This window comes from Pongo abelii, chromosome 1 (assembly GCF_028885655.2).
Source record: "Pongo abelii isolate AG06213 chromosome 1, NHGRI_mPonAbe1-v2.0_pri, whole genome shotgun sequence".
Classification (NCBI taxonomy): Eukaryota; Metazoa; Chordata; class Mammalia; order Primates; family Hominidae; genus Pongo; species Pongo abelii.
Window position 1 is genome coordinate 100,079,142 of NC_071985.2, and position 22,287 is coordinate 100,101,428.

The following is a 22,287-nucleotide window of genomic DNA, read 5'->3' on the forward strand; positions in this document are numbered from 1 at the left end:
TTTTTTTTTTGAGACAGAGTCTCGCTCTGTCACCCTGGCTGGAGTGTAGTGGTACAATCTCGGCTCACTGCAAGCTCCACCTCCCAGGTTCATGCCATTCTCCTGCTTCAGCCTCTCGAGTAGCTGGGACTACAGGCGCCCGCCACCACACCTGGCTAATTTTTTGTATTTTTAGTGGAGATGAGGTTTCACCGTGTTAGCCAGGATGGCCTCGATCTCCTGACCTCGTGATCCGCCCGCCTCAGCCTCCCAAAGTGCTGGGATTACAGGCGTGAGCCACTGTGCCTGGCCAGGATTCTTTATATATATATATATGATTCAGTATGTAAAAATGATCGATTATGGTGTTGTGATGGGAGGTGCTGTGTTGGCACAGTATGAGCGAGTAGGGCATGGGCCAGATGCAGTGGTATATATATCTATCTATCTCACTATATATATATATATATATATATATATATATATATATATATATATATATCTCACCATATATATATATATAAAAATCTTTTTTTTTTTTTTACTTTTTACAAAAGGTAGGCTATGTTTATTAGAGTCACAAGCAGTTCACTGTCTCAGCGTGACTCAAGACCACAAAAAACCCATTTCTCCCTCACTTCATTCTGAGTCCTGGGGTTGAGACCTAGACTGGCAGGTGAACTGCCTGGGGCCCATTCACAGGTTTACAAGTTTCTCATTGAGGGCAATCTGTGACTGTGTGAGATTGGCCAGGTAGGTCACCATCAGCAGGTCATTGATGTTGCTGTTGAGCATGCTCTCGAAATCACTGGTAACTATTTTGGGTACTTGCTTAACCAGGCTTGTTAAGAAGTGGTCCACAGTATTGTCAGCTGACATCTTTCCAGACAGTACATCCTCTGCATATTGCAACACTGTGCCTAGGACATCCCAGATGCAAGCTGATGCCCCTCCTACTTGCTGCAAGTCACTTGAGAGTTTGATCCCTTAGTTGGGGTTAAAACAGGTCTTCATAATCAGGTCAACTCCAAGGCATTCAGTGTCATAGTATGTATATATCACCGTCAGAGGTGTGAACATCACTCCCATGGTCCTCCCAGGTACACCCATTAAAGTACTGACATAGGGTTTGATGCTCATGTGAAGGGGTGGGTTGCCCCTCCACACCTGTGGGTGTTTCTCATTAGGTGGAACGAGAGACTTGGAAAAGAAAAAGACACAGAGACAAAGTATAGAGAAAGAAATAAGGGGGCCCAGGGGACCAGCGTTCGGCATACGGAGGATCCCGCCGACCTCTGAGTTCCCTTAGTATTTATTCATCATTCTTGGGTGTTTCTCGGAGAGGGGGATGTGTCAGGGTCATAGGATAATAGTGGAGAGAAGGTCAGCAGATAAACACGTGAACAAAGGTCTCTGCATCATAGACAAGGTAAAGAATTAAGTGCTGTGCTTTAGATATGCATACACATAAACATCTCAATGCCTTACAGAGCAGTATTGTTGCCCGCATGTCCCACCTCCAGCCCTAAGGCGGTTTTCCCCTATCTCAGTAGATGGAACATACAATCAGGTTTTATACCGAGACATTCCATTGCCCAGGGACGGGCAGGAGACAGATGCCTTCCTCTCGTCTCAACTGCAAAGAGGCATGCCTTCCTCTTATACTAATCCTCCTCAGCACAGACCCTTTACGGGTGTCGGGCTGGGGGACGGTCAGGTCTTTCCCTTCCCACGAGGCCATATTTTAGACTATCACATGGGGAGAAACCTTGGACAATACCTGGCTTTCCTAGGCAGAGGTCCCTGCGGCCTTCCGCAGTGTTTGTGTCCCTGGGTACTTGAGATTAAGAAGTGGTGATGACTCTTAAGGAGTGGTGATGACTCTTCAAGCATCTGTTTAACAAAGCATATCTTGCACAGCCCTTAATCCATTTAACCCTGAGTTGACACAGCACATGTTTCAGAGAGCATGGGGTTGGCGGTAAGGTTATAGATTAACAGCATCTCAAGGCAGAGGAATTTTTCTTAGTACAGAACAAAATGGAGTCTCCCATGTCTACTTCTTTCTACACATACACAGTAACAATCTGATCTCTCTTTCTTTTCCCCACACTCATGCAGTGGTTCTGGAGACTTCTGACCACAGTGAGGTGGATGGGGTTGGGGGCCATCAGGCTGTAGTACTTATGAATCAGCACAGAGTGTTCTGTGATGTCATGGCCTGTAGCCTACCAGTCCAGGATGAGCTCATTTTTTATGCAGTTCATACATGTTCTTAGCAAATTGCATGCCAACAGCCACTTCATCTTCTGACTCATTGTGCAGCACTGAAAACCAATTGGTGACCACCACTGAGTGTTTGTTGACAATTCCCAACAGGGTCCCAATAACTCAGGCAGCTCCCTCATTGCGTCACTCTTAGCTGTCCACAATGGAGGCCAAAATGACAGGGTGCAGCCTGACCACACAGCCCCGGGGAAAGGGTCCTAGGATAGCAGGACCAGACAGAGCAGGCACTGGGGTCTGCGCTGGAGCTTGCGCTGAGGCTGGGGTCTGGCCCGGAGCTGCAGTCATAGCCGCAGTCATAGCCGCTGTTGCTGTAGGGTCTGAAGATAAGGCTGGCATTGTGGCCAGAGCTGGAGCTGTAGCCAGTGCTGGCGCTGGGGCTGGGAACGAGGCTAAGGCTGCCACTGGGGCTGGGTCCGGCATAGCTGGAGGAACACTTGCTGGTACCGCCAGGGTGGCCATCTTGTCAAGAGAGAAGCTATATATTAATTATTATTTTTTTTTTTTTGAGATGGAGTTTCGCTCTTGTTGCCCAAGCTGGAGTGCAACAGCGTGATCTCAGCTCACCGCAACCTCTGCCCCCCAGGTTCAAGCGATTCTTCTACCTCAGCCTCCCTAGTAGCTGGGATTACAGGCGCCCACCACCAGGCCTGGCTAATTTTTTTGTATTTTTAGTAGAGACAGGGTTTCTCCATGTTGGCCAGGCTGGTTTTAAACTCCTGACCTCAGGTGATCCTCCTACCTCAGCCTCCCAAAAGTGCTGGGATTTACAGGCTGAGTGACTGTGCCCGGCCTTTTTTTTTTTTTTTTGAAACAGAGTCTTGCTCTGTCGCCCAGGCTGGAGTGCAATGGCGCGATCTCGGCTCATTGCAACCTCCGCCTGCAAGGTTCAAGTGATTCTCCTGCCTCAACCTCCCTAGTAGCTGGGATTATACTTATGCACCAACACATCTGGCTGATTTTTGTATTTTTAGTAGAGACAGGGTTTGCCATGTTGGCCAGGCTGGTCTTGAACTCCTGACCTCGTGATCTGCCCACCTTGGACTCCCAAAGTGCTGGGATTACAGGTGTGAGCCACTGCACCCGGCCAACAATGGTTTTTTGTTTTTTGTTTTTTGAGGTTCAGGACTGTGGCCAAGATATTTATCTTAAGAATAAGAGACATTCTTAGGGAATGTGGACAAACCCAGAGGTTCCTATGACTAACTAATACTAAGGACCAGGAGACCTAAGTGAATTAAAATTCCCTGAGGACAGGCCCTCCCAAGAGATCATGCTGACTCCTTGCCTCCTTGATGCACTGGGTGAGAGCACTGGTTCTCTAGGGCAGTCCATAGGAGTCGAGAAGGTGGTCTGCCTGCTGATCTTGTATAATATGATGTCTATCTGATGATATGTTACACTCTGTTATGTTATCTTCTTAGTCATCATGGCCTATAGACCCTGCTCCACAGTGTCTCTAAATGTATCTTTTCCATTTCTACTGCCATCACCCTACTACATGTCACCATTATTTCTTTTTTCTTTTTTTTTTTTTTTTAATAGAGATGGGGCCTTGCTATGTTGCCTGGGTTGGTCTTGAACTCCTGGGCTCAAGCAATCCTCTCACCTCGGCCTCTCCAAGTGCTGGGATTACAGATGTGAGCCACCACACCCAGCCCTAACATTATTTCGTGACTATGATACTGCAGTAGCCTCAACATTTATTTCTTTGCCTCCAATTCTCTCTCCCTTAATCCATTCTAAAGCCCACCATTAGAGTAATGAAACTAAATTAGACTATGCATCATGGTACTCTAGGGCTTAGTGGTTCCCAATTGCTTAGAAAAGTTCAAAACTCTTTGACTTTCAAAGCCCTCAATAGTATGTCCCCATCTTTTTTTTTTTTGAGACAGAGTCTCACTCTGTCCCCAGGCTGGAGTGCAGTGGCACGATCTCGGCTCACTGCAACCTCTGCCTGCCGGGTTCAAGCGATTCTCCTGCCTCATTCTCCTGAGTAGCTGGGACTACAGGCGCACACCACCATGCCCAGATAATTTTTGTATTTTTAGTAGAGATGGAGTTTCACCATGTTGGCCAGGATGGTCTCAATCTCCTGACCTCATGATCCGCCCACCTCAGCCTCCCAAACTGCTGGGATTACAAGCATGAGCCACCGTATCCAGCCTGGCCCCCATCTCACTTTTCTATATATCCCATGTTGTTAAACATTCAGGTTCATCCATTCAACAGTGGAGTGTCTGCCATGGGTCAGGCATGGCTGGGGTTACGAAGAGAAGTACATTAAGTGCTCTCATCAAGTGGACAACCAGAGAGAGTAATAAAATTGAAGAGTAGCCAGTATAGAAGAAGGGAAATCAGGAGTGTGTGGTACCCTAAAAAGCACAGGAAGAAAGTGTTTCCACACAAGAATGATCAACCAAGTCAAATACTGCTGAGAAGTATAAGGAGGCCTGCAAATTGACCACTGAGATATGGCAATGTAGAGGTCATAGATAACCTTGACAAGTTTCAGTGGTGAGAATCAAAGCTTCATAGGAGTGGGTTCAAGGCAGAAAAGGAGGTGAAGAGGTTGCTATACAAAGGAACATCAGGCTGGGCACAATGGCTCACACCTGTAATCCCATTTTGGGAGGCCGAGACGGGAGGATGGCTTGACTCCAGGAGTTTCTACTAGCCTGGGCAACACTGAGGCCCCATCTCTGCCAAAAATAAATTTTAAAAAATTAGCTGGACGTGATGGTACATGCCTGTAGTCCTAGCTACTTGGGAGGCTGAAGTGCTCAGATGTTCAGTGCTGCAGTGAGCCATGATTGCACCACTGTACTTCAGCCTTGACAGAGCAAAACTCTGGCTCTGCTGGGCGTGGTGGCTCACGCCTGTAATCCCAGTACTTTGGGAGGCTGAAGCGGGTGGATCATGAGGTCAGGAGTTCAAGACCAGCCTGGCCAACATGGTGAAACCCCATCTCTACTAAAAATACAAAAATTAGGCTGGGCACAGTGGCTCACGCCTGTAATCCCAGCACTTTGGGAGGCCGAGGCGGGCGGATCACGAGGTCAGGAGATCGAGGCCATCTTGGCTAACACGGTGAAACCCCATCTCTACTAAAAATACAAAAAATTAGCCGGGCACCTGTAGTCCCAGCTACTCGGGAGGCTGAGGCAGGAGAATGGCGTGAACCCGGAAGGCGGAGCTTGCAGTGAGCCGAGATAGCGCCATGGCAGTCCAGCCTGGGTGAAAGAGGGAGACTCTGTCTCAAAAAAAATACAAAAATACAAAAATTAGCTGGGTGTAATGGCACGCACCTGTAGTCCCAGCTATTCAGGAGGCTGAGGCCGAATTGCCAGAACCTGGGAGGTGGAAGTTGCAGTGAGCCAAGACTGCGCCATTGCACTCCAACCTGGATGGCAGAGCAAGGCTCCATCTCAAAAAAAAAAAAAAAAAAAAAAAAAAAAAAAGGCCGGGCGCAGTGGCTCACATCCGTAATCCCAGCACTTTGGGAGGCTGAGGCGGGTGGATCACAAGGTCAGGAGTTTGAGACCAGCCTGGCTAACATAGTGAAACCCCGTCTCTACTAAAAATACAAAAATTAGCCGGGCATGGTGGTGCGCACCTGTAGTCCCAGCTACTTGGGAGGCTGAGGCAGGAGAACCGCTTGAACCCAGGAGGTGGAGGTTGTGGTGAGCCGAGATTGTGCCACTGCACTCCAGCCTGGGCAACAGAGCAAGACTCTGTCTCAAAAAAAAAAAATAAATAAAATAAAATAAAATAAAATGTATTTGAAACTCGGTGTCGTGGCTCATGCCTGTAATCCCAGCTATTCAAGAGGCTCAGGTGGGAGGATCCCTTGAGGCCAGGAGTTGTAGACCATCCTGGATAACATAGCAAGACTTTGTTTCTTTTTTTTTGAGACAGAGTCTCGCTCTGTTGCCCAGGCTGGAGTGCAGTGGCACGATCTCGGCTCACTGCAACCTCTGCCTCCCGGATTCACGCCATTCTCCTGCCTCAGCCTCCTGAGTAGCTGGGACTATAGGCACCCGCCACCACGCCCGGCTAATTTTTTGTATTTTTTCTTAGTAGAGACGGGGTTTCACCGTGTTGGCCAGGATGGTCTCGATCTCCTGACCTCGTGATCTGCCTGCCTCGGCCTCCCAAAGTGCTGGGATTACAGGTGTGAGCCACCGTGCCCGACCAAGACTTGTTTCCTAACAAATAGGGCCAGGTGCAACAGCTCATGCCTATAATCCTAGCACTTTGGGAGGCCAAGGAGGGCAGATGGCTTGAGGCCAGGAGTTCGAGATTGGCCTGGACAACATGGTGAAACCCCATCTCTACAAAAAAAAAACAAAAATTAGCCAGGCATGGTGGTGCTGGCCTGTAGTCCCAGCTACTTGGGAGGCTGAGGTAGGAGGATCACTTTAGCTCAGGAGGTCAAGGTTGCAGTGAGCCGAGTTTGAGCTCCAGCCTGAGCAACATGGTGATACCCGTCTCAAAAAAAAAAATAATAAATAATGAATAAAATGCAATTTATTTTAAAGTGAAACTTGCATTTCCTTTTTTAGCCTCTGTACAAGGAAAAATCATACTCTTCCTATTTCCTCAATCTCTTTCCACTTTACCACCTGATAAAACTTTACTTTATAAAGCATGAGAGCAAAGCTACCTCCTCCATAACACTTTCCTCTAGCTCTCTCAGCCCAAAGTGAATTTCCCAACCTCTTAACTCCAAAATGAAGTTGTTAATGCCTTGTGTAGAGCATACATTCCATCTCACATTATGGTTAGTTGCTGTACAAGATCAGACATTCCTTAAATAGAGAAACCATTTCTTATTCACTACAACCACAAAATGCTCTATCCTCGCCGCTCATACTATAAACTCCTATGGTTCTAGGTCCTGCCCAAAACATAAATGGGTGGTATGGACGCCGTATCACCTTACTAAACTGTGACATTTTGGGGATTAGGAACTTTTGGCCAAGAGGGTGACTCACGCCTATAATTCCAACACTTTATTTATTTATTTATTTTTGAGATGGCGTTTCGCTCTTGTTGTCCAGGCTGGAGTGCAATGGTGCACTCTCAGCTCACCACAACCTCCGCCTCCCAGGTTCAAGCGATTCTCCCGCCTCAGCCTTCCAAGTAGCTGGGATTACAGGCAGATGCCACCACGGCCCGGCTAGTTTTGTATTTTTAGTAGAGATGGAGTTTCTCCATGTTGGTCGGGCTGGTCTCAAACTCCCGACCTCAGATGATCTGCCCGCCTTGGCCTCCCAAAGTGCTGGGATTACAAGTGTGAGCCACTGCGCCAGGCCTCATTTTTTTTTTTTTTGAGACCGAGTCTCGCTCTGTTGCCCAGGCTGGAGTGCAATGGCACTATCGTGGCTCACTGCAACCTCCGTCTCTTGGGTTCAAGCAGTTCTCCTGTCTCAGCCTCCAAAGCAGCTGGGATTACAGATGCGCACCACCACACCCATCTAATTTTTGTGTTTTTAGTAGAGACAGGGTTTCGCCATGTTTCCCAGGCTGGTCTCAAACTCCTGGGCTCAAGCGATCCACCCACCTCAGCCTCCCAAAGTACTGGGATTACTGGCATGAGGCACAGAGCCCGGTCTGTAATCCCAACACTTTGGGAGGCCAAGGTAGGAGGATCACCTGAGTCCAGGAGTTCAAGACCAGCCTGGGCAAAATAGCGATATCCCATCTCTACAAGAAATAAAAAAATTAGCCAAGCATGGTGGCATGCACCTGTGTTCCTAGCTACTCGCGAGGCTGAGGTGGGAGGATCACTTCAGCCCAGGAGCCCAGGAGGTTGAGGCAGCAATGAGCTCTGATGGTGCCACTGCACTCCAGCCTGGGTGACAGGGCAATACCTCATCTAAAAAAAATAAATAAAAAGTGAGCTTGCTCACCTTTCCTATGTCTCTCAGCACCTTGCTTTTGAATTTTAGCTATTATTTTTACAGATCTTTTAACAAAAAGGCTGCTTTAATTAACGTTAACTAACATACATGGCATATAACAAGATCCTTGTTCTCAAGGGCTTTTACAAACGTCTAGAGTCAAATGTGCCTTATTATCAGTACAAAAATAAATGGTGTCAGCTGGGTGCGGTGACTCACGCCTGTAATCCCAGCATTTTAAGAGGCTGAGGCAGGTGGATGACCTGAGGCCAGGAGTTTGAGACCAGCCTGGTCAACATGGTGAAACCACATCTCTACTAAAAATACAAGAATCAGCTGGGCTAGGTGGCTCACAACTGTAATCCCAGCACTTTGGGAGGCCGAGACAGGCAGGTCACTTGAGGCCATAAGTTCGAGACCAGCCTGGCCAACATCGTGAAAACCCCATCTCTACTAAAAAAACTAGCCAGGTGTGGTGGCGCACGCCTGTAATCCCAGCTACTTGGGAGGCTGAGGTACGGAATCGTTTGAACGTGGGAGGTGGAGCTTGTAGTGGGCCGGGATCGCCCCATTGCACTCCGGCCTGGGCAACAGAGCTAGACTCTGTCTCAAAACAAACAAAAATGGTGTCAAGACTCTCAGACGAGATGCTAATGGATTAAAGCGTATATGTAAATAGCGCCAAAGACTATGGAACAGAGATGGGAGAAGCAAGCAGGGAGGCAGGAATAGTTTAGCTGTGGCAGTTTTACCTTAGTCCACTTACATAAATAGTTCTTTAGGGTAGCACATGGAGCATCCTCATTTCCAAACATTGGACTGAGAGTAGAGAGCTGTGCAAAATAACCACAAGTCCCCAACTATGCCCTCTTAATTATCCCTATCATCTAACACTGTTGTTCCCAACCATCACTGAACTTCCCCGTCCTCTTCCTTCAACCCGTGTTCGTCAATGGTTGAAATTTTGATTTGGTAAAAAAAAACCTCTGGCGAAAACCAGCAAAAAGAGCTCGCAAATCAGGTCTCAGGGAAGCACAGAGGTAGCCACGAGAAGGCCCGAGGTGCACACGGAAAGAGCTCGAGCCCAGGAGGAGCGCGAGCCCAGGACACCAAGCGCTCGGAGCCGCCGTTACGTAACCGGCACCCAGAGCCTCCGAAGACCGGAAGGCCCCGCTCAGGCCCCGGCCCCGCCCCGACCCGGCCGGGCAGCCGGTAGGTGCCGTGCGCAACCCTCCGGAAGCTGCCGCCCCTTTCCCCTTTTATGGGAATCCTTTTTAAAAAATAAGAGTTCGCTGACGCCACCCCGTAGGACTGGCCGCCCTAAAACCGTGATAAAGGAGCTGCTCGCCACTTCTCACTTCCGCTTCCTTCCAGTAAGGCGTCGGGGTCTTCCCCAGTTTTCTTAGCCAGGCGGCGGCGGCGACTGGCGATGTTCGGCCTCAAAAGAAACGCGGTAATCGGACTCAACCTCTACTGTGGGGGGGCCGGCTTGGGTGCTGGCAGCGGCGGCGCCACCCCTCCGGGAGGGCGGCTTTTGGCTACGGAGAAGGAGGCCTCGGCCCGGCGAGAGATAGGGGGAGGGGAGGCCGGCGCGGTGATTGGCGGAAGCGCCGGCGCAAGCCCCCCGTCCACCCTCACGCCAGACTCCCGGAGGGTCGCGCGGCCGCCGCCCATTGGCGCCGAGGTCCCCGACGTCACCGCGACCCCCGCGAGGCTGTTTTTCTTCGCGCCCACCCGCCGCGCGGCGCCGCTTGAGGAGATGGAAGCCCCGGCCGCCGACGCCATCATGTCGCCCGAAGAGGAGCTGGACGGGTACGAGCCGGAGCCTCTCGGGAAGCGGCCGGCTGTCCTGCCTCTGCTGGAGTTGGTCGGGGAATCTGGTAATAACACCAGTACGGACGGGTCACTACCCTCGACGCCGCCGCCAGCAGAGGAGGAGGAGGACGAGTTGTACCGGCAGTCGCTGGAGATTATCTCTCGGTACCTTCGGGAGCAGGCCACCGGCGCCAAGGACACAAAGCCATTGGGCAGGTCTGGGGCCACCTGCAGGAAGGCTCTGGAGACCTTACGACGGGTTGGGGATGGCGTGCAGCGCAACCACGAGACGGCCTTCCAAGGTAAGGGGGTTCATTAATCGCCAAGGCCTCACTCCCTTTTTTCCATCTCTCCCGGGACTCACCCGCCAAGGGTGGGTGGAAACCGAAACGAGTCAGTGTTGAAACGTGTCTCATCCTATTCCTGAAGCCAGAATATTCTGGCCATGAGTCATTGTTTCCGCCCATCTTGATTCTTTTGGAAATGGCAGCTCTTGTTCAAAGACCGGAAAGAGTGGGATGTCAATTTCAAGTGGGGTCGACCTGAGTTCTATAAATCCCAGTAGCGACTTTCCCGCCGCGGGTGGGCAGGCGAATCTTGCGCCGGTTTAGACAAAGGAGGCCGTGAGGACCTGCATGCTTTTCTTCCCCAGGCATGCTTCGGAAACTGGACATCAAAAACGAAGACGATGTGAAATCGTTGTCTCGAGTGATGGTCCATGTTTTCAGCGACGGCGTAACAAACTGGGGCAGGATTGTGACTCTCATTTCTTTTGGTGCCTTTGTGGCTAAACACTTGAAGACCATAAACCAAGAAAGCTGCATCGAACCATTAGCAGAAAGTATCACAGACGTTCTCGTAAGGACAAAACGGGACTGGCTAGTTAAACAAAGAGGCTGGGTAAGTTTGCCTTAAGGATGAAAGGGGCAGGCCGGGCGCGGTGGCTCACGCCTGTAATCCCAGCACTTTGGGAGGCCGAGGCGGGCGGATCACGAGGTCAGGAGATCGAGACCATCCTGGCTAACACGGTGAAACCCCATCTCTACTAAAAAATACCAAAAAAAAAAATAGCCGGGCGTGGTAGCGGGGGCCTGTAGCGGAGGCAGAGGCAGAGGCAGGAGAATGGCATGAACCCGGGAGGCGGAGCTTGCAGTGAGCCGAGATCGCCTGGGCGACAGAGCGAGACTCCGTCTCCAAAAAAAAAAGGGTGAAAGGGGCCTTGGAGTGGAAGTAGAAAGAAGGATTTTTTTTTTAGAGAGGTGATAGCTAAAGGTTTTTATGACGCACGGCTGTTTGCAGGCTCTAACTAAAGGACCATTGTTTATTTGATGTTGATTTAAGTAGTGGATCCTTAGAGATAGTGGTATGGCGGTCTTGAATTGTATCAAAAATCTTGGTTTTCTCTAGGCTATTTTTTGTTCCAATTCAGTTGAATACTCTTCAGTGGAGTCAAACCATGAAAAAATAAGTCACCAGGGGAGGATAGCTGAAATAATTCCTAAGGCGCTTCCTGTTTTAATTGAGAAGATATGGGGTGGAGCCTGCGTTTTAAACAGAAACCAGATCCGATGCAGGATGTACTTAACTACGTTGAGAAAAACTGATCTGCGCAGTTGAGGTGTTACTGAAATATTAGGTGGCGGAGATTTGAGAATAAGGGTTTTCGTTTTTTACCTCATGGGAACTCTGGAAGTCCCTTTGTTAGGATAAATCCTAATAAGACGGAGATAGTACTGTAAAGTGAAGTTTAACTGTCATGGGTGCCCGCTTAAGAAACTGAAGAACTTATTTTCTGTCTTTTTTTTTTTTTTTTTTTTGCCCAGGGGTGAATAATAATTGGTTTACTATTGTTTTAGGGGAAAACCTTAGATATTTTAATTTACCTTCTCTCTGGATAGTAGTGTTGTTAAGAGAGCAGAAACCCATACTTGAAAATGTGCTTTTCTTTTTTGTTTTCTAGGATGGGTTTGTGGAGTTCTTCCATGTAGAGGACCTAGAAGGAGGCATCAGAAATGTGCTGCTGGCTTTTGCAGGTGTTGCTGGAGTAGGAGCTGGTTTGGCATATCTAATAAGATAGCCTTACTGTAAGTGCAATAGTTGACTTTTAACCAACCACCACCACCACCAAAACCAGTTTATGCAGTTGGACCCCAAGCTGTAACTTCCTAGAGTTGCACCCTAGCAACCTAGCCAGAAAAGCAAGTGGCAAGAGGATTATGGCCAACAAGAATAAATACATGGGAAAGTGCTCCCCATTGATTGAAGAGTCACTGTCTGAAAGAAGCAAAGTTCAGTTTCAGCAACAAACAAACTTCATTTGGGAAGCTGTGGAGGAGGACTTTTAGATTTAGTGAAGATGGTAGGGTGGAAAGACTTAATTTCCTTGTTGAGAACAGGAAAGTGGCCAGTAGCCAGGCAAGTCATAGAATTGATTACCTGCCGAATTCATTAATTTACTGTAGTGTTAAGAGAAGCACTAACAATGCCAGTGACCTGTGTAAAAGCTACAAGTAATAGAACTATGACTGTAAGCCTCAGTACTGTACAAGGGAAGCTTTTCCTCTCTATAATTAGCTTTCCCAGTATACTTCTTGAAATAGAAAGTCCAAGTGTTCAGGACTTTTATACCTGTTATACTTTGGCTTGGTTTCCATGATTCTTACTTTATTAGCCTAGTGTATCGCCAATAATACTTGACGGAAGGCTCAGTAATTAGTTATGAATATGGATATCCTCAATTCTTAAGACAAACAACTTGTAAATGTATTTGTAAAAATTGTATATGTTTTTACAGAAAGTCTATTTCTTTGAAACGAAGGGAGTATCAAATTTACATTAGTTTTTTTCATACCCTTTTGAACTTTGCAACTTCCGTAATTAGGAACCTGTTTCTTACAGCTTTTCTATGCTAAACTTTGTTCTGTTCAGTTCTAGAGTGTATACAGAACGAATTGATGTGTAACTGTATGCAGACTGGTTGTAGTGGAACAAATCTGATTGATAAACTATGCAGGTTTAAATTTTATCTGATTTTGGTAAGTATTCCTTAGATAGGTTTTTCTTTGAAAATCTGGGATTGAGAGGTTGATGAATGGAAATTCCTTCACTTCATTATATGCAAGTTTTCAATAATTAGGTCTAAGTGGAGTTTTAAGGTTACTGATGACTTACAAATAATGGGCTCTGATTGGGCAATACTCATTTGAGTTCCTTCCATTTGACCTAATTTAACTGGTGAAATTTAAACTGAATTCATGAGCTCATCTTTAAAGCTTTTACTAAAAGATTTTCAGCTGTTCCAAATGGAACTCATTAGCTATGTGCATATAAAAAGATCACATCAGGTGGATGGAGAGACATTTGATCCCTTGTTTGCTTAATAAATTGTAAAATGATGGCTTGGAAAAGCAGGCTAGTCTAACCATGGTGCTATTATTAGGCTTGCTTGTTACACGCACAGGTCTAAGCCTAGTATGTCAATAAAACAAATACTTACTGTTTTGTTTCTATTAATGATTCCCAAACCTTGTTTCAAATTTTTGCATTGGCATCTTTGGATTTCAGTCTTGATGTTTGTTCTGTCAGACTTACCTTTTATTTCCTGTCCTTCCTTGAAATTGCTGCTTGTTCTGCTCCCTCTACAGATATTTATATCAATTCCTACAGCTTTCCCCTGCCATCCCGGAACTCTTTCTAGCCCTTTTAGATTTTGGCACTGTGAAACCCCTGCTGGAAACCTGAGTGACCCTCCCTCCCCACCAAGAGTCCACAGACCTTTCATCTTCCATGAACTTTATGCTGTTAGCAGGTGGTAATACCATGGGTGCCGTGACACCAACAGTCATTGCTTTATCCTGTCTTTGGGGGAAATGTGTCAAAAGTCCCCTCAGGAATTTTCAGAGGAAGAAACATTTTATGAGGCTTTCTCTAAAGTTTCCTTTGTATATGAGTGTGCTCACTTAAATTTACAGAAAGAGGTGAGCTGTGTTAAACCTCAGAGTTTAAAAGCTACTGATAAACTGAAGAAAGTGTCTGTATTGGAACTAGGGTCATTTGAAAGCTTCAATCTTGGAACATGACCTTTAGTCTGTGGACTCCATTTAAAAATAGGTATGAATAAGATGACTAAGAATGTAATGGGGAAGAATTGCCCTGCCTGCCCATCTCAGAGCCATAAGGTCATCTTTGCTAGAGCTATTTTTACCTATGTATTTATCGTTCTTGATCGTAAGCCACTTATTTATATCATGTATCTCTAAGGACCTAAAAGCACTTTATGTAGTTTTTAATTAATCTTAAGATCTGGTTATGGTAACTAAAAAAGCCTGTCTCCCAAATCCAGTGGAAACAAGTGCATAGATGTGAATTGGTTTTTAGGGGCCCCACTTCCCAATTCATTAGGTATGACTGTGGAAGTACAGACAAGGATCTTAGTTGATATTTTGGGCTTGGGGCAGTGAGGGCTTAGGTCACCCCAAGTGGTTTGGGAAAGGAGGAGGGGAGTGGTGGGTTTATAGGGAGAGGAGGAGGCAGGTGGTCTAAGTGCTGACTGGCTACATAGTTCGGGCAAATCCTCCAAAAGGGAAAGGGAGGAGTTGCTTAGAAGGATGGCGCTCTCAGTGACTACTTTTTGACTTCTGTTTGTCTTACGCTTCTCTCAGGGAAAAACATGCAGTCCTCTAGTGTTCATGTACGTTCTGTGGGGGGTGAACACCTTGGTTCTGGTTAAACAGCTGTACTTTTGATAGCTGTGCCAGGAAGGGTTAGGACCAACTACAAATTAATGTTGGTTGTCAAATGTAGTGTGTTTCCCTAACTTCCTGTTTTTCCTGAGAAAAAAAAATAAATCTTTTATTCAAATACAGGGTGTGATATGGGTCTTTTCTCATCGACGCCTCTTTTTCCTTCCCTCTTAGGCAAACCTTTTAGAGAAGTCAGCTGAGCAAATATGTATAGGTGAATTCAAAGCAAAAGCCTCACAAAGCTGATTTGCCTTAGAGCAAAGGACAGTTCCTTTCTTCAATTCAAATTAGAGGTGTTGGGTTTTTAATTAAATATATTACTGCTGTACTTGGAGGAGTTCCTAAACCTCCAAGTAAAAAAATAAAAAACCTCCTTAAAATCAAAATTTCTGTCTTGATTTATTTATTTATTTATTATTTTTTTGAGACGGAGTTTTGCTCTTGTCCAGGCTGGAGTGCAATGGCACGATCTAGGATTACACCTGTAATCCTAGCACTTTGGGAGGCGGGGGCGAGAGGGGATCACCTGAAGGCGAGACCAGCCTGGCTAGGCTAACATGGTGTAACCCCGTCTCCACTAAAAATACAAACATTAGCCAGGCTTGGTGACACATGCCTGTAGTCCCAGCTACATGGGAGGCTGAGGCAAGAGATTCACTTGAACCAGGGAGGCAGAGGTTGTAGTGAACCGAGATTGCACCACTGCACTCCAGCCTGGGCAACAGAGCAAGACTGTCTCAAAAAAAAAAAAACAAAACTGTGTATATTGGTGTTCCTTTTGTTGCAAACAATAAAACCGAATTCTGGATAACTTTTTTGTCTTGCCTTATTGCCCAGGCTGGAGTGCAATGGTGAGATCTCGGCTCACCGCAACCTCCGCCTCCCGGGTTCAAAGGATTCTCCTGCCTCAGCCTCCTGAGTAGCTGGGATTACAGGCATGCGCCACCACACCCAGCTAATTTTGTATTTTTAATAGAGATGGGGTTTCTCCGTGTTGGTCAGGCTGGTCTCAAACTCCCGACCTCAGGTGACCTGCCCACATCTGCCTCCCAAAGTGCTGGGATTACAGGCATGAGCCATTGCATCCAGCCTCTGTCTTGATTTTTTGAATCACCAGTAGTATGTTTTGTTTTGTTTTGAGGCAGAGTCTCACTCTATCGCCCAGGCTAGAGTGCAGTGGCGCAATCTCGGCTCACTGCAACCTCAGCCTCCCGAGTAGCTGGGATTACAGGTGCCTGCCACCATGCCCGGCTAATTTTTGTATTTTTAGTAGAGACGGGGTTTTGCCATGTTGGTCAGGCTGGTCTCGAACTCCTGATCTCAGTGATCCACCCGCCTCATCCGAAGTGCTGGGATTACAGACCTGAGCCACTGTGCCCAGCCTTGATCTTGAGGTAAGAGGGTACTGTACAGCAAGTTACTCTACCATAACACCTAAATAATACCTAAAGTTCAAGAGTTTTGATGTTCTTGGCAGCAGTGCTTTTCCCCTTCTATTTTCCAAAAGGAGGTAAAAAGAACAGTCAATTTCAAAAACCCCTATCCTTTATTTTCAGCTACCTTGAAAGTGAGCTGAATCACCATGGAAATGTGCAAATGTGAGGTTTGCATACTTGGTTTTAAGCCCTGAGCACCATATGCTAATCAGGATTCTGTACCTCTCTGCAGTCAGTTGCATTTCTATTTAAAAGTGCATTTTGGTTTGGAAGCCCGTTTCTGGAGCCTAACTACCAAAAGGCAGCAACTTTTTGTATCATTACAAATAAAGCTGTGTAAGTGCACTCCCAAGCAAAGGCGTGGTAGGAGAGTAGCGCCCACAGAGGACCCAAGCCCAAGTTTTGGCCTGAGTTAAGTTAGTGCTATTGCTCCCGTTGACGTTCTATGATGTGAAGCCGTTTCTGGTACAGTGTTCCCTTTCTCAGCACCTTAAAAGCTTGGATTTAATAGTAACTGGGTAACCTTAATCACTAGTCAGAATAATCAACACTTTGCCTTATTTGACACAACCAGACTTTCTCAGTTCCTGTTCTGTGTCTAGAGCAAGGTCTTCATACTGTTTTCTTTCACAAAATTTTTATTTAAAACAGTTGTGACAGCTGAAGGATTTTTTTTTACAAAATTAAAATGAAATAACTTGTAGAACTGGTGTGTAGCATGGCTCCAGCCAGATGCCCAAAGCACTGGCTATTAGTTTTTGGAGTTCAGATGGTCAGTTGAGTCTATCCTAGTGCTTCACTTGTTCAATCATTATGGAACTTTGTTTCTAGAACGCTGCCACTCTTCAAAGGCTTCTCAATTTCAAATTTGAAAACTTAATTCTCTCCCTCTTAGTTTCAAAGTTGTTACAGTGTTATCTTACCTATGTGAAGTATGTGGAAAGTTGGGGGCTGGGGATTTTCCTCCAGGCCAATTAAGAAACGGCTCTCAGGGCCGGGCGCTGTGGCTCAGGCCTGTAATCCCAGCACTTTGGGAGGCCAAGGCGGGCGGATCATGAGGTCAAGGGATTGAGACCATCCTGGCCAACATGGTGAAGCCCCGTCTCTATATAAAAAATACAAAAATCACCTGGGTGTGGTGGCAGGCACCTGTAGTCCCAGCTACTCGGGAGGCTGAGGCAGGAGAATCGCTTGAACCCGGGAGGCGGAGGTTGCAGTGAGCTGAGATCACGCCATTGCACTCTGGCCTGAGCGACAGAGCCAGCCGCCGTCTCAAAAAAAAAAAAAAAAAAAAGGCACGGTGACTCACACCTGTAATCCCAGCACTTTGGGCCGAGGCGGAGGGATCACAAGGTCAGGAGTTTGAGGCCAGTCTGGCCAATATAGTGAAACCTCATCTCTACTAAAAATAAAAAATTAACCGGGCGTGGTGGCCGGCACCTGTAATCCCAGCTACTTGGGAGGCTTAGGCAGGAGAACCACGTGAACCCGGGAGGAACCCTGGAGGTGGAGGTTGCAGTGAGCCGAGATCGTGCCACTGCACTTCAGCCCAGGTGACAGTGTGAGACTCTGTCTCAAACAAAATAAAAGAAATACCTCTCTGGTGCGGTGGCTCACGCCTGTAATCCCAGCACTTTGGAAGGCCAAGGCGGGCTGATCACTTGAGGTCAAGTTTGAGACCAGCCTGGCCAACACGGTTAAACCCCATCTCTACTAAATACACAGAAATATTAGCCATGGTGGCGGGCACCAGTAGTCCCAGCTATTCAGGAGGCTGAGGCAGGAGAATCGCTTGAACCCAGGAGGTGGAGGTTGCAGTGAGCCAAGATCATGCCACTGCACTCCAGCCTGGGTGACAGAGCGAGACTTCCTCTTAAAAAAAAAAAAAAAAAAAATGCCGGGTGTGGTGGCTCATGCCTGTAATCCCAGCACTTTGGGAGGCCAAGGCAGGCAGATCACCCGAAGTCAGGAATTCGAGACCAGCTTGGCCAACATGGTGAAACCCCGTCTCTACTAAAAATACAAAAATTAGCCGGGCATGGGGTCATGCACCTGTAGTCCCAGATTGCAGTGAGCCAAAATCACGCCACTGCACTCCAGCCTGGCGACAGAGCGAGACTCCATCTCAAAAAAAAAAAAAAAAAAAAAAAAAAAAAAAAACCTCTGAAAATTTGGTGTCCTTTACTAATAATTCTTGGGAAGTAGGAAAAGGATATACGTAGCAAGCTTTTGTTCCCACACTATACTTTGTTTATTTGCAGTTCCCTTCTTGACCTGCATAGAATAATAGTTATTTTCCATTGGGAAATGAGAAATCTTCAACATTGAGGTAAGCTGAGATTTTTTTTTTTAAGAGGTGGGATCTCACTCTATTGCCCAGGCGGCAGTGCAGTGGGACTATCACGGTTCACTGCAGCCTTGAACTCCTGTGCTCAAGCAATCCTCCCACCTCAACCTCCAAAGTAGCTGGGACTACAGGTACCCCACCATGCCTTGTGTTTTGTTTTGTTCATAGAGATGGGGTCTTGCTATATTGCCCAGGCTTGTCTATTTAGCAGGAGCTCTAGGCAGCCAGATGTTGAGAGTGTCTTCATTTTTCCATTACATGACAGTAGACTGCTTATTATGTATCATGAACTGTTAGATAATGGAATTATAAAAAGATCATTCTTCCCCTTAAGAAACTCAAAAAAAGAGGGGTGTGGTGGCTCACGCCTATAATCCCAGCACTTTGGGAGGCCAAGGCGGACAGATCACAATGTCAGGAGTTCGAGACCCGCCTGGCCAATATGGTGAAGCTCCGTCTCTAGTAAAAATACAAAAATTAGCCAGGTGTGGTGGTGGACGCCTATAGTCCCAGCTACTTGGGAGGCTGAGGCAGAAGAATTGCTTAAACCCGGGAGGCCGAGTTTGCAGTGAGCTGAGATCGGGCCCCTGCACTCCAGCCTGGGAGACAGAGCAAGACTCTGTCTCAGGAAAAAAAAAAAAAGAAAGAAACTCAAAAAAAGATTGGGGAATAGTTCAAAAGAAACATGACAACTAACTACACATGTCAAAAAGCTATAAAGGACATGGGGACATTTGCGGAAATTTATGGATTGTATAATATTAGTACTGTATCGATGTTAAATTTCTCGAGTATTATACCTTGTTTTTAGGAGATGCGTGCTAAAGAATTTATGCATAACAAATCCCATAATGAGAATGCAAATGTGGCTAGATGTTAAAGTTTGTGATCTAGCTGGGCGCAGTGGCTCATGCCTGTAATCCCAGCACTTTGGGAGGCTAAGGCAGGCAGATTGCTTAAACCCAGGAGTTTGAGACCAGCCCGGGCAGCATGGTGAAACTCCATCTCTATAAAACATAAAAAAAATTAGCTTGGCATAGTAGCACGTGCCTGTGGTCCCAGCTACTGGGGAGGCTGAGGTGGGAGAAGCTCTTGAGCTTACGAAGTCAAGGTTGCAGTGAGCTGAAATTGTGCCACTGCACTCCAGCCCAGGCAACAGAGTGAGACCCTGTCTTATAAAAAAAGAAACACACACACAAAGTTTACAATCTAGTAAGAGTCATAGACATGGACAGAAATAATTAGAAGGCACTGTACAAAGCATTATAGGGTTGGGAAAAACGAGGGTGACAACTTCTAGACGTAGAGGGTAGTAAAGAAGGCTTCATGAGAAATGTGAGGTTGGACCTTAAAAGATGAGTAACGAGGCTGGGTACGGTGGCTCATACCTGTAATCCCAGCACTTGGAGAGGCTGAGGTGGGTAGATCACCCGAGGTCACCAGTGTGGCCAACATGGCAAAATCCCGTCTCTACTAAAAACACAAAAATTTGATGAGCGTGATGGTGCACACCTGTAATCCTAGCTTCTTGGGGGGCTGAGGCCGGAGAATCATTTGAGCCCGGGAGGTGGAGGCTGCAGTGATCCGAGATCATGCCACTGCACTCCAGCCTGGGCAACAGAACGAGACTCAAAAAAAAAAGATGAGTAAGAAACACGTACCAAAGCATGGAATTGGGAAAGACCCTCTGGGTGTATGGAGATGGGAGAAGCAGGGATGGACTGTGTAGGTAATTTTCTTATTCCATCTTCCTTTCCTGCCTTCTTTCTCCGCTCGCCGCTCTTGGTCAGTGAATACTGTATGTCTTCAGTTTTCCCCATCTCAGGCCTTATATAAAAATATTAGAGCCAGGCGTGGTGGCTCATGCCTGTAATCCCAGCACTTTGGGAGGCCGAGGCAGGCAGATCACCTGAGGTCAGGAGTTCGAGAACAGCCTGGCCAACACGGTGAAACCCCATCTCTACTAAAAATACAAAAAAATTGGCTGGGCGCGGTGGCTCACGCCTGTAATCCCAGCACTTTGGGAGGCCAAGGCGAGCGGATCACAAGGTCAGGAGATCGAGACCATCCTGGCTAATGCGGTGAAACCCCGTCTCTACTAAAAATACAAAAAATTAGCCGGGCGAAGTGGCGGGCGCCTGTAGTCCCAGCTACTCGGGAGGCTGAGGCAGGAGAATGGTGTGAACCCGGGAGGCGGAGCTTGCAGTGAGCCAAGATCGCGCCACTGCACTCCAGCCTGGGCGACAGAGTGAGACTCCGTCTCAAAAAAAAAAAAAAAAAAAAAAAAATTAGCTAGGCGTGGTGGCTTATGCCTGTAGTCCCAGCTACTCGGGAGGTTGAGGCACCAGAATCACTTGAACCCGGGAGGCAGAGGCTGCAGTGAGTCGTGATCACACCACTGCACTCCAGCCTGGGTGACAGAGCGAGACTCCATCTCAAAAAAAAAAAAAAAAAAAAAAAAATTGGCTAGGCACAGTTGTACATACCTATAGTCCCAGATATTCTGGAGGCTAAGGCAGAAGAATCACTTGAGCCCCGGAGTTCAGGGCTATAGTGTGCTACGTTGATCTGGTGTTCACGCTAAGTTCTGCATCAATATGGTGACTTCTTGGGAGTGGGCGACCACCAGGTTGCCTAAGGAGGGGTGAACCTGCCTAGGTTGGAAATAGAGCTGGTCAAAACTCCTATGCTCATCAGTAGTAGAACTGCACCTGTGAATAGCCACCGCCCTCCAGCATGGGCAACATAGCAAGACCCTGCCTCTTAAGATAAAAATTGGAAAACTGGTAGGAAAAAAAGGCTCTTTGGTCTAAATAAGTCTGGACTGGGTATAAATGACACACAACTGGATGGACTGTGTTTAGGAAGTAGAAAAGACTCAATTGCTTCCTGTATCATGTTAAAGTGGTGACCCTAAACACACAATCTCAGGATCATAGCCATCTTTGGATCTAGACTGAAGGAGTTGGCATTGACAGGCCTGGTTTAAATAAAGTTGCCCTTTTAAGAGCATCACCTAAGGTAGGTCACTGGAGCCTCACTGGTCCTTCACCCTCTAGGTTTTACATAGTCAGGGAAAGGAACCAAGGTTTTGCCTAAGAGCACTGTGCTGTCTGCAGAACAGAATTTTAATAAGAGCTCCCAAAAGTTATTTAATTGAAACCCTAAGATACTGAATGATGGCTTCCACTCTCCCTGATCCTGTTCCCGTGGGAGACTCAACTATTGCTATTCCCATCCTGATTCAAAAAACCAGTTTGCTCTAGCTGCCCAGACTTCCCCACAGGCTGCATTCTTGCCCATGAGCTCATTGTTTTGGCTTCTTTGCCTGTATAAATCTACTGCCAGTGCCAGAGGTCTCAGCCCGGGGCCCCCTAACTAGCTGGGGCTGCATTCCATTCAGAATTTCACCACCCCCACTTGGTGTTCTTCCCGCCCTCATGTGGTCACATGTGTATGTTTACTCAAGTTAGCCTGGGACAAGGTGTGCTAGGATAGAGAGCCAAGGAAGCAGAGAAGGAAAAGAATGTTTAACTGTTAGGTTTCATCCTGGATTAGATTTCAGTAAAAATGCTTTCAGTTCTGTGCCCTAAAAAGTGTTAATTTTCTTGTCTGGTAGGAGGAGCTGGTTTTGAAAATTTTGCTATACATTTCATAGTCTACCCTACTGGGCTGGTTATGACCCTCAGGTATTCAGATGTGAAGGGGAGAATGCAGTTAATTCTCCCTGGGAAACACCGCATTCACATGCATTTTATTCCTGAAGCTCCTATGCC

At 46.9% G+C, this 22,287-nt stretch overlaps 1 protein-coding gene and 1 pseudogene across 3 annotated transcripts; one reads left to right on the forward strand and one right to left on the reverse strand.

The window, feature by feature from the left end:
• Positions 1–538: 538 nt before the first annotated feature.
• On the reverse strand, positions 539–9,233 carry LOC100435811 (eukaryotic translation initiation factor 3 subunit F-like; annotated as a pseudogene). The gene is made up of 3 exons (XR_010137868.1): positions 8,938–9,233; positions 2,097–2,727; positions 539–1,119 (listed from the first exon to the last, which is right to left on the reverse strand). The product of XR_010137868.1 is annotated as a eukaryotic translation initiation factor 3 subunit F-like (transcript).
• Positions 9,234–9,316: 83 nt separating this feature from the next.
• On the forward strand, positions 9,317–14,846 carry MCL1 (MCL1 apoptosis regulator, BCL2 family member). Of its 2 annotated transcripts, XM_002810274.5 has the most exons (3): positions 9,317–10,288; positions 10,639–10,886; positions 11,947–14,846. In XM_002810274.5, the coding sequence occupies exons 1-3, from the start codon at positions 9,601–9,603 to the stop codon at positions 12,061–12,063; spliced, it is 1,053 nt and encodes a 350-aa protein (XP_002810320.1). In that variant the 5' UTR covers positions 9,317–9,600; the 3' UTR covers positions 12,064–14,846. The 2 variants fall into 2 exon arrangements, with proteins under 2 accessions (XP_002810320.1, XP_009243016.1); XM_009244741.3 differs by lacking the exon at positions 10,639–10,886 and having other exon boundaries at positions 9,332–10,288.
• The last annotated feature ends 7,441 nt before the right edge of the window (positions 14,847–22,287 follow it).

Excerpts from the sequence above, each read along its gene's own strand:
- MCL1 (XM_002810274.5), top strand. The coding sequence starts at position 9,601 with ATGTTCGGCCTCAAAAGAAACGCGGTAATCGGACTCAACCTCTACTGT. Across the intron at positions 10,289-10,638 it reads CCACGAGACGGCCTTCCAAG|GCATGCTTCGGAAACTGGAC; the intron begins GTAAGGGGGTTC and ends TTTCTTCCCCAG. Across the intron at positions 10,887-11,946 it reads TAGTTAAACAAAGAGGCTGG|GATGGGTTTGTGGAGTTCTT; the intron begins GTAAGTTTGCCT and ends TTTGTTTTCTAG.